The sequence below is a fragment of the Pangasianodon hypophthalmus genome, chromosome 11, assembly GCF_027358585.1.
Source record: "Pangasianodon hypophthalmus isolate fPanHyp1 chromosome 11, fPanHyp1.pri, whole genome shotgun sequence".
NCBI classification, from domain to species: domain Eukaryota; kingdom Metazoa; phylum Chordata; class Actinopteri; order Siluriformes; family Pangasiidae; genus Pangasianodon; species Pangasianodon hypophthalmus.
This window is the reverse complement of record NC_069720.1, coordinates 2,027,428-2,039,912: the sequence shown is the minus strand read 5'-3', so window position 1 is coordinate 2,039,912 and position 12,485 is coordinate 2,027,428. Positions and strand designations below refer to the sequence as shown.

Genomic DNA, 12,485 nt, shown 5'->3' with positions numbered 1-12,485 from the left:
TCCTCCTACCTCCCAAAAACATGCTAGTAGGCAGATTAGCTATGTTAAATGTCCCCAAGGTGTGAATGAGTGTCTGACTGGTGTCCTGTGATGGAGCGGTGTTTTATCGACCATGTATTCCTGCATCACACCCAGTTTTCCCGGGATAGACTCCAGATCCACATAGCTTTTCAACTCTTTTAGCTGGGTCTAAACTCTTTTAGCTGGGTCCTAACAGCTTCTTTAAGTTGAATTGATAGCAGTCAAGCACAGTGATGATGGAAGCCAGGTGGACTTGAAGTTGTGCCTTGTGTTCTTTGGTGCTTTGTATCTTCAGTTTGACTGCATTAATGAGCATCTGCAGATAGAAATCTGCACCGTTGGTCCAGTGCTTCAGGGAGCGGGAGCTCATTTGGTTGTCATGCAGCATGGAGTTTTTCAGACAGGTTTTTCAGATGGTGCATCATGTCCAGCGTGCTGTCTTTACTCTCCTTTTCCTGCTCCTGAACCGTGATTATGAGCTCCAGGGCTATGGACAGGGCCACTGCGCCTAAACCCACAGCGTTTGGTACCTTTTTAAAAGCGGCTAAAGCAGAGCCCAGACTTTGCACATAGTCAGGAGTCCTGCTGCACATGTCTTTTAGTACATGAGTGATGGAGTTCTCTAGTTCAGCTGCTGAATTTAATCCGGAGTACTTCACCAAAGAGCCATGAAATACCAACATCAGGTATTAGATCAGATGACTCAGCAGCACTTAACACACAACGTAAAAGATCCTCTTTCTTTATTTCGTTACCCATAGTGTCAACAGCACCACGGTAAAGACAATAAAACTTTTCATTCTGAATTGATCCAGAAATTTATTTAGCGCAGTCCTGGCACTGAGCATCGTTTTGTAGAAAGTTAAGTTGCTTTGCTAAGCGTCTAAAAGCCACGCCCCTGAGATTTATGTGCGGCTAGATTAACCAAGCTTAACCTCAGTGCTACCCCTGCGCTTTTACTTTTGTTTTTCTTCCCCTTTTTGGAGCTATTTAACCCTTCTGTGGTGTTCAGCTCTATGAGACCCATTTTCAGTGGTTAATAATAGAAAAGTCCGCTCAAAACACAAAAATTGTTCAAAGAACTTTTGCCTGACAAATCCAACAAATATGGAGCCTCCTATCTTAGTGCCCATACCAACATGTCATGCTTTTATATCTATATATCTATATCTATATCTCTCTCTCTCTCTCTCTCTCTCTCTATATATATATATATATATATATATATATATATATATATATAGGTAGGGCCTCCCTTTACTCTCAAAACAGCCTCAATTCTTCATGGCATGGATTGCACAAGATGTTGGAAAGATTCCTTTGAGATTCCGGTCCATACGGTCCATCATGAAATTCCTGCAGATTTTTCAGATGCACTTTCATGCTGCGAATCTCTCGTTCTACCATGTCCCAAAGGTATTCTATTGGATTCAGATCCGGTGACTGGGAAGGCCACTGAAGAACATTCAGTTCAATTCACTTTTATTTGTATAGTGCTTTTAAAATCAGTTTGAGACAACTTTTGCTTTGTGACATGGTGCATTATCATACTGGAAGTAGCCGTTAGAAGATGGGTAAATTGTAGCCATGAAGGTATGCACACGGTCAGCAACAATACTCAAATAAGATGTGGCATTCATGTGATGATTGATTGGGCCCAAAGTGTGCCAAGAAAACATTCCCCACACCATTACACCACCTCCACCAGCCTGGACTATTGACACAAGGCAGGTTGGGTCCATGGATTCATGATGTTGGTGCCAGATTCGGACCCTGCCATCTGTGTGCCTCAGTACAAATCGAGATTCATGCTATGTTTTTCTAATCTTCAGCTGTCCAGGGTGGATGATTGTGTGCAGTGATGGCCTCAGAGTCTTGTTCTGGGTGGCTGACAGGAGTGGAACCTGATGGGGTCTTCTGCTGTTGTAGCTCATCCACTTCAAGGTTTGATGTTTTGTGCATGCTGAGATGCTTTTCTGTTCACCATGGTTGTAAAGAGTGCTTATTTGAGTTACTATAGACTTCCTGTCAGCTCAGACCAGTCTGGTCATTCTCCTCTGATCTCTCTCATCAACAAGGCGTTTCAGCCTGCAGACCCTCCGCACACAGGATGTTTTTTGTTTTTCGCACCATTCTGTGTAAACTCTAGAGACTGTTGTGTGTGAAAATCCCAGGAGATCCCAGGAGTTTCTGAAATACTCAAACCAGCCCATCTGGTACCAACAACCATGCCATGGTTAAAGTCACACAGATCATTGGCTATGCTAAATGTCCCCTAGGTGTGTGTGTTTGTGTGTGTGTGTGTGTGTGTGAGTGTGTGAGAGTGTTGTCCTGCGACGGACCAGTGTCTCATCCAGGGTGTATTCCTGCCTCACACCCAGGATAGGCTCCGGATCCACCTCAACACTGACCAAGATAAAGTGCTTACTGTAGATTTAAAGACTGAATGATGATTCTGAACTGATATTCAGTTATTTTGATTATGCCATTTATTTATTTATTTATTTTAAGAATCAACCAACTAATGACACCAGTTTTGATATCAAAAGCGTGACTCGTTCAAAGTGATAATCTGATTTGTAAATGAAAGGTTTTATTGACACAAACACTAAACCACAAAACTCAGTCATGAAGAAAAGCTCCTTGGTAAGGCGTGCACGCGTGTGTGTGCGTGCGTGCGTGCGTGCGCGCGCTGTGGGTGCGTGCGCGTGGGTGTGTGGCTGCGTGCGCGCTCCTGTGTGGGCAATCAGTCGCCTACGCACTGAGGTGCAGATAAATCAGTAAATTCACACGAGTTTCTCAATCTAACACTTTCTCTCTCTCTCTCTCTCTTCTCTCTCACACACACACACACTCGAGATGTCTGACACGGAGCCCAAATCAGCCCAGGATTTAACCGTGGTGGTGAGTAATAAAAATAATAATAATTATTGCTGTTATTATTACTATATGCCTGTATGAATTAAATTAGCTGTAATGTTAGCGTTAACGTAGCTACCTAAGACAGCTAGCTTCCAGGCTATCTACTGACGTCACTAAATATAAATATTACAACATTTCTAGTTAATGTGTGGGTTTGGATGTGTAATTTCTTAGCAAACCACTTAATTAGCGTTTTATTTTGTCCTTAAATATCCAGCGTTGAAGTGTTAGCAGGTAGCGTCTCCTTGGACACGAGAAAACAGGGTTGCCAGATTGGAGCAATCTAAACTCCATACAGCTTGGCGAATTACATTTAATCTAAACTGAATTTTTTCCAAACTAATGTCGTGAAATATATAATATAAAACTTCGAGACACGATTTAGCAACCATACCGTGTGTGTGTGTGTGTGTGTGAGAGAGAGAGAGAGTGTGTTAAGATTTACTAATTCCTTAAGAAGTTTCTCGTTAATGTTAATATAAAGAAATTTAAACATTTTAAATCCAGATCGTTTTCAGATAATTACGTTTCCTACGTCACAGTTTAGACTATTTTTTAATGTATTCGTTTCTTAAAACGAATGTTGATTTAATTAATTAATTAATTTATTTATGTAATTTTTTTAAATTAAATATACCACGTAGTTCGTTTACCGTTTTGGAATGACATGGCAACCCGTCCCAGGGGTTGACGGTTAGTTTTTAATTTGCTTTGAATTAAATTTGAAATGCCCTCGTGGCTCTTTCGTTGTTCGCTTGTTGCCATGGCTACAGCTCCGGCGCGTGGGCGTGGAGATCAGGATGGTTTTTATATATATATATATATTTTTTATTAGCTTTCCTTGCTGAAGACTTGGTGACCCCAAACTCCCACACACACACACACACACACACACACACACACACACACACACTCTCTCTCACTCACACACACACACACACTCATTCACTCACACACACCATTGAGAGATTTCATTTTTTTCTCCCAGTCTCTGTGATTACTTGAGTTCATTCTTGTCTGTTTTATTTTTATCCTTTCTGCTGTTCAGGTGCAGAGTTTACTGCAGCAGATGCAGGACAAGTTCCAGACCATGTCCGACCAGATCATCGGAAGAAATATCCTACATTCAGCCCTGTTCCGGGGTGACGCAGGTTTCAGGGGTGGTGTTTAGATGTTCCTGAATGTTCCACAACATTAAGAGTAACTATAAACGGATAAAAAGTACGAAGGTTGGATTTCCAGCAGCGAGGCTCTTTTCAGGTCGTGTGACAAAACCAGCACGCCACGTTCCCGCCACCTCGTCGTTGATTATTTTCCGACAACGACACGACATGACGGTGCGACGCGTCCCGTCATTGCCCTGAAGTTCATTATTCTCCTATAACCGCACGCCCCGGTGTGTTTTATTCCTCTTATACAACAGCAGTCTGCCAACGATTCGTGTTTGTTTGTTAAATAACGACATACTTCATGCTTTTTATCCGATTATAGTTACGTTTAATGTTGTGGAACGTCCACGAAACAAGTTGGAAAAAAAAAAGTTGAAAAAACAAAAACACAGACTTTAGGTTCTGCAGCAAAAAAACTTATTTATTTATTTATTTATTTATTTTTTAAACCTCTCTCTGAAAAAGACAGAAAGAGTAAACTCGGAAGTAAACTTTCCGAAGATGTCGGAAAACTTCCGGCTTTACCCCGGACCGTTGCAAAGCGCTGACGCTGGAGACTCCTTCCATTAACGTCAAATAAACGTTTCCTCACAGATCAGCGATCGCACACGCGTAAAATCCGCCGCACGAGTCCCTGTGAACGAGCCGTTACTATAGAAACGATAACGTATCAGAACCTGCGCGTTATTAATGATTAAACACGTGATTTGAAGCTGCGCTACCGTCAGAGGCCGCTGTTATAGGAAACTAATCAACACCTTCTGACCAAGAAACGCTGTTAAAGATTGTCCTTAATCAGCACACTCGACGAGATGAGCACCCGCATCGACGACCTGGAGAAGAACATCTCCGACCTCATGACTCAGGCGGGCGTGGAGGAGTTTGACGGAGAGAACAAAATCGGCGACGCGTCAGGAACGGCATGATGAAGACAAAGAGCCACCGATCCAATAAGTGCATGAGGTATCGGTCACGCGCTACGCTCTTACGATTCAGATTTGTACAGATTTGTTTTGCCTGTATTAAAAAAAAAATCATTTTGGTATTAATTCTGACGATGCGGTTTTAAACCCACTGAGTCGTAATGAAGATTTTTTTTTTTTTTTTCCCTGTAAGGTGGTAGAACCTTTATATAATTATATAATTATACAGCGTGTGTGTCATGTTTGTGAAGTGTAAATACTATTTTAAGAAAAACCTCTACAGTGTAGAACGTGTGTGGGTTTTACACTTTCAGTCTCATTCCTGTTCATGAAAAGCCTGAGTTACCAAAAAAAAAAAAAAAAAATGATGTTGGTTAAAAAAAAAAAAAAAAGGAAAGAATGATGAGCCGTTTTTACATAGACTTTGACATACAGTCTGACTGGAAAGTTCCTCTCACCGCCATCCTTCCTGTACAGCAATAAAACGATGACACGGGGTTTAGAAATCATCCAATCACGGCTCAGATATCTCTCAGTGAAATAACTATGCAAACGAATTCACTCCATCTGAACGATGAGCTTTTATTCATTAAAAAAAAAAAACCTTGTATCTGATTATCCGAGTCTTCGCGGCGGAAGCAGAGGTCCAGGAGGTCCAGGAGGTCCAGGAGGTGGAGCTGGATCGGAGCTATCGTCTCCCATGTCGCTTGTTTATTTGTTTTTTGTTTGTTTGTTTAAAATAAGTCTGAGCTTCAAATTTGACTCCGCCCACTTTTCAGTTTTGCATTAAAACGAATTATTTAATTTAGAAGCAGCACTGTTTTGATGGTACAGCCTCGTTTTTGTTTGTTTGTTTGTTTGTTTGTTTGTTTATTTGTTTGTTTGTTTTCGGCCACAACAAAGCTATCAAAGTTCACCTTTTCAAAAAAAAAAGCACTTTTTCACCTCCCAACTAATCAAGTCGCTAAGTCGGGGAGTAAGGAAAAACAAACATGGAGGACAAAGCGTCAAAGCGTGAACCATAAGGACATTTACGGCTGGACTGAAAATATTCCAGCGCCAATATTTTAACGAGGCGACGCAACTAAAAATAACGGCGTGCATATTTTTGGGGCGTTCGCCGATACGTGATGCGACGTCCCGCTTTAAGTCAAATCTCACAAGCTCCTCAAATTAATTTTCTCCCTCCAAAGCTACACCAGTCTGTATTAGCACACCTTAATTAAGACATCGCTGGAATTTCAGCTGATTACAAACATCTAACGTGAAAAATAAAAGTAATAAAAAATTTAACGCCCCTTAGCACAGAGGACTTGAGAACTGAGGAGCAGGAAATGACGATGAAACTGTTTTAAATTAAAAATAAAATCTGACACCTGTAAGATTTGAGCAGTGATGTGTGGGAGGAGTTAAAGCAGGTCTGACTCCACCCCCTGGTCTTCTGACTCCACCTTCTCGACTTCTGACTCCACCCCCTGGACTTCTGACTCCACCCCCTGGTCTTCTGACTCCACCCTCTCGACTTCTGACTCCACCCTCTCGACTTCTGACTCCACCTTCTCGACATCTGACTCCACCCCCTGGACTTCTGACTCCACCCCCTGGACTTCTGACTCCACCTTCTCGACTTCTGACTCCACCTTCTCGACTTCTGACTCCACCCCCTGGACTTTTGACTCCACCCCCTGGACTTTTGACTCCACCCTCTCGACTTCTGACTCCACCCCCTGGACTTCTGACTCCACCCCCTGGACTTCTGACTCCACCTTCTCGACTTCTGACTCCACCTTCTCGACATCTGACTCCACCCCCTGGACTTCTGACTCCACCCCCTGGACTTCTGACTCCACCTTCTCGACTTCTGACTCCACCTTCTCGACTTCTGACTCCACCCCCTGGACTTTTGACTCCACCCCCTGGACTTTTGACTCCACCCCCTGGACTTCTGACTCCACCCCCTGGACTTCTGACTCCACCCCCTGGACTTCTGACTCCACCCCCTCGACTTCTGACTCCACCCCCTGGACTTTTGACTCCACCCCCTGGACTTTTGACTCCACCCCCTCGACTTCTGACTCCACCCTCTCGACTTCTGACTCCACCTCTTGGACTTCTGCAGCAAAGGGTAGCTAGAAAGGTTTGCATTGGGAGAACTTTAATAGAAGAAACGCAGCTTTTAAAATCTTAGTTTTTTTTTTTTTTTTTTTTTTTTAAATAAATATAAACAACAATGCTGCATAATTACTACAAGCTCTTTCAGCACGTGTGGTTTGCTTTATTACTATTATTATTATTATTATTATTATTGTTTTTATTTTTTTTTTAAAAAAATGTCACAATCAATTGATGAACACTCATCTCTTAACCATCGAAACTTTTTATCACTTCTCACTATTACAGCGTACGCAGTTTTGGTACCGGAAGAATCCCCCGTACGTTTGGGGAGCGTCCTGCGATCTGTAGCCTGTGGTCAAATGAGACTGTGATGTGTGACGTCATGGATGTTCCTCTCTAGTTCCTCTCTAGTTCCTCCTTCCCTCCCTCCTTTCTTTCCTCCCTCAAAATCAAAACAACCTTTCGGTGTCTGTGGTGGTATTGATTGTTTCTTTATTCATGCGTCTTGCACAAATCCACGCTGCATAAATCCTACGTGCTGAACTTTAGCGCAACAGCGAAACAGAAGAACATAGATCTTATTAAACGCCTGATGTACTGTGAATTTACACTCAGATTTCCAGCAAATTTCTTGGTGCTGTTGGTGAGATTTTCTGCAAAGACCACCGGAGGGTTGATTACTCGAATGCCCAGTGTGATTACTGTATCTCAAATAAATAAAAGCATGTTTTCAAACCACAAACAAGCTACGTGTTTAAAAGAAGAAGCCTGAGGTAAGAGGTTTATATCGGCTATAACGGTTCGATTTCAGTGTCACAGTGTCGACTTTTCCTGAGTAAAATGTATGACTAGATGTTTAGCTGTTTCTGGTTGCAGAAGTTATAACCTAAATAGTTAAAAAAAATTCTAGCGTAACTTTAAGGCATTAGCATGAGCTTTACGGTATACGCAACAGTCTAAACACTGCTTTTAACATTTTCATATTTTTGTTTTAAAGCCACAGAAATCTGGAAACCATGTTCAATCTCATACTGTCTTTAATATAACAAAAGTTACAGTGACATCATGGGCTTTCTTTCTAAATAGTATTTAATAAATACTCTAAATTTATGATCGTTAGGATTCAAGAGGCCATTATGAGATTATTAATCATATCTTAATGAATCTATTATATTTATAGCTAAAGTCTTAATATATGTCCTTAAACTTATATTAAAACGTTACTGAAAAATATTTGAAGCGTGCATTTTGTTATACTTTAAATACATACATTAATAAAGCTGAGCAGATCCTAAAACACTAAACATTAGAGAATATGTTATTAGAAAACGTAGAGCTCCTCTAGGGTTCTCCGCTTGTCCCTCTAAAGTTTGTGTAAAAGAGCTCTTAATTATCAAACGAACCCCTAAAGAACTCTTTAACACTTTTTCCTAAGAGTATACTTTTTTTTTTTTTTTTTTTTTTTTTTTTTGGACATTCTGTAGTGCTCTGTTAGAATAAAAAATTTCTTTTGTAGGAAAATACAAAATTTTCTGGTAATATTAAGTCTAATTTGTGTATTAGTGCTGGATTTTTTTTTTTTTTTTTTTTAACTAAAGGAGAGTCAAGACACATTGAAGAAACAATTTTATCCTTAAACAAAATGCCTGTATGTGCCCCAACTCCCAGAAAAAAAAAAAAAAAAATCACCAATGAAGCCATAAATTTAAGGGAAACGTTTGTGAAAAATAAAAATCAGGCAAATATGAAATTTTTGTCAGAGACACAGAGCTTCTAAATGAACCGTATTCGACTATAACACTGCTAAAAGTTGCTTTTATGTTGAAAACAAACAAAAAACATCAAAACAAAAGCTTTTATTTACAGAACTCGTTCGATATTAGACGTAATATCCAGTCAATAAACACACGGTTGATGATCTCGGAGTATAATAATGTTACACACCTCAATAACGCGCTGACGCAAATTCATAACATTCCTAATTTGCTCTGTGCATGCGTAAAAATATAAAACCCTATAACATTAACGCTATGCATGATCCTGGACACCATACAATCTGTAATACATATGAATATTTATCACTTAACACCAAATATGGTGCTCTGATCTTTAGCTAGTGCATGCTTAATGATTTATCGGTTTATTGCGATGCTATACAACTCGGTTAGCTAGCTACAGGAAACGTACTTCTGCCATTTACTAGTTAACGAGAATAAAAATGTGATTGTGGTTTTGTTAAAATAGGACATTAACACAAGGGTACACTAAGTAGCATAGGATTAAAGAATTTTTAATCAAATTTTAATCACAGATGTATCAGAAGAGTCTGCAGTTGACTCTGAAAAACACCTCGGAATAAATATTTTTAAATGACGAGATACCTCTGAGTCTGCTCTACGCTTTCTGACGTAGTTTAGCTGGATATTTTTGCTCAGGATATTGTTACGTACATCCTAACAAACGTAAACGTATTCTCTACTAACAATCCAGAATTGTATTTTCATTTCTTTTTAATCTTTAATGATAGTCTTTTAACTAACTAACTAACTAACTAACTAACTTTGCTGTCCAGGTTTTTTTGGTTTGCGGCCCATGATCCCCGTGTTGGCTCAGGGAGATTTTCCGTGCTACATTTTGCCCTTTGTTTTTTTTTTTTTTTTTTTTAATTTTTTTATTTGTCTGTACAAATGTGTAGATTTGTACCGAAACTACATTCTAGAAATAAAACAGAATTGAATGTTTATATAACCGAGACCTTTAAAATCTAAGTAAATGGTCTAAATAGCAAAGTAAATGTACCCAATTTTTAAAAAAAAAAAATGTTTAATGGATTAACTATGACACTTATAATCAAACTGGGCATGTTTAAACAGTAGTTGATTGTGTAGTAAAATGCTGGAGTTATAACAGTACTGTTCCTTTCAACACAGGTGCTACTTATTTTATTATTATTATTATTATTATTATTTTTTGGTGGGTTGGAAATTAAAGATGACTTCTTGAGGAAATTACCTCCATATATATTGTTATATTCATGTATCTTTGACAGATATACTGATTGTTCAACAGGTTGGATGTACTCAATTTACTTGAATCAGTTTACTAAGAAAATAAAAACGTGCTATTTCTTTGCACCTTACACCTGGAATCGAATTTTTCCAGTTGAAGGTGCTGTATTTGGTGCCATCGAGACGTTTTTGGATTTGTAAAAATAATACTTGATTTGTATTATTTTTATCTTACTGTATGTAATCTGTGTTGTGTTTGCATGACAATATTCAGCCTGCTATTATGTTAGAGACAGAGATTCTTTGTGAATGTGACTTGTGGTCATTTTCCCTCCCTGCTAAATAATGCTTAATAAAGGAAATACTCTTTGATTTCTCTCTGATCTTAAATCATGTTTGTGGAGTGAATTTATGATGTATATAGTTAATCTTACCTGTACTTTGAAAGCTGGTGTGATGCCAAAATACATAGACAGTTCCCTCCAAAAGTATTGGAACAGCAAGGTCGATTCTAATTTTTTTTTGTTTTGTGTTGTTTTTTCTATACACTGAAGACATTTGGGTTTGAGATCAAAAGATGATTATGAGATGATGGATCATAATTTCAGCTTTCATTTCCTAATATTTACATCTATGATGTGTTAAACAACCTAGAACATGACACCTTTTGTGGCAGACCACCCAATCTTTAGGTGAGAAAAAGTATTGGAACAGATAGTCTTAAAATAAATAACACTTAATATTCAGTTGCATATCTCTTACTTGCAATAACTGCATCAACTGACACTCAAATACATCACCAAACTGTTGCATTCTTCTTTTGTGATGCTTTTCCAGGATTGTAGCGCAGCTTCTTCCAGTTATTGTTTGTTTTGGGGGGTTTCTCCCTTCAGTCTCCTCTTCAGGAGGTGAAATGCTGCTCAGTTGGGTTAAGATCTGGTGATGGACTTGGCCAGTCTAAAACCTTCCACTTTTTCCCCTGATGAAGTCCTTTGTTGTGTTGGCAGTGTGTTTTGGGTCATTGTCTTTGTCTCTGATGAAGTTCCTTCCAATTAGGGTGGATTAATTTCTCTGTAAATTGGCAGACAGAATGTTTCTGTAGACTTCTGAATTCATTCTGCTGCTACATCATGAGTTCCATCATCAGTAAAGATTAGTGAGTCTGTTCGAGAAAGAGCCATGCAAGCCCAAGCCATGACACTACCTCCACCATGATTGACTCATGAGCTCTTATGTTTTGGATCCTTTCTTTCTCCACATGTTGGCCTTTCCATCACTTTGGTAGAGATTAATCTTGGGTCCAGAACTTTTCTCAAAGTGCTCCCAATGTCTTCTTCAAACGGTGGATTGTGATACCTTCACCCCTGCCCTTTGGAGGTTGTTGCTGATATCACTGACTGTTGTTTTAGGGTTTTTCGTCACAGCTGTCACAATGTTTGTCATCAACTGCTGTAGTTTTCCTTGGCCGACCTGTTCCATGTCTGGTTGTTAGTACACCAGTGGTTTCTTTCTTTTTCAGGACATTCCAAATTGTTGTATTGGCTTTGCTCAATGTTTGTGCAATGGCCCTGATTGATTTTCCCTCTTTTCTAAGCTTCAAAATGACTTGCTTTTCTCCCAGAGACAGCTCTCTGGTCTTCATGTTGGTTTATCCTTTTTAACAGCAACTGCAGTCTTCACAGGCAAAACCCAGGGCTCAAACTAAGAGTAGACATTCAAAGCTATTAATTGTTTAAACAGTCAATCTAACAGGACAAACCTGGGCAACAAGAAACTCCTGTCAGTCACATGAAATTCTGATCTATCATCTCATATTCATCTACCTCAAACCCAAATGTCTTCAGTTTATAGCAGAAATAAAAGAATTGGCCTTACCGTTCCAATACTTTCGGACAAGACTATATATTGCAAAACACATCAAGTCCATATATCCTGCCAATCAAATGTTCTTTCACACGCTGCATTAACAATTTTGGTTAAACTTCATGAAATTGGCTACTCTATAATGATAATAATAGAATAAGTAATAGTAATTGTTGATAAATTGCTGTGGTATAAGTGCAGTAAAAAAAAAAAACTTCAAGATGTGCTGTTATAGGAAAATAATCAACTTTGGTGTTGTAACAGTAATTCTGCTTCTAATTCTGCTGTTTATATTTACTCTATTTACTTATATTTACAAATCTATATTAACTTATGGTCTCATCGATGATAATCTCTACCAGACATTTAATCCTGATTAATGCCTAAATAAAATAAATTAGCCGATCTGGTGTAGCTGCCAGCTAGCTAGCTAGGTTAACCGGCTTGCTAGCTAACTTTACCCT

At 39.2% G+C, this 12,485-nt stretch overlaps 1 protein-coding gene across 1 annotated transcript; it reads left to right on the top strand.

Annotated features, from left to right (window-relative positions):
• Window positions 1–2,744: 2,744 nt before the first annotated feature.
• Window positions 2,745–10,548, top strand: LOC113536731 (heat shock factor-binding protein 1-like). The gene is made up of 4 exons (XM_026930861.3): window positions 2,745–2,925; window positions 3,992–4,058; window positions 4,917–5,075; window positions 7,436–10,548. The coding sequence occupies exons 1-3, from the start codon at window positions 2,881–2,883 to the stop codon at window positions 5,036–5,038; spliced, it is 234 nt and encodes a 77-aa protein (XP_026786662.1). The 5' UTR covers window positions 2,745–2,880; the 3' UTR covers window positions 5,039–5,075; window positions 7,436–10,548.
• The last annotated feature ends 1,937 nt before the right edge of the window (window positions 10,549–12,485 follow it).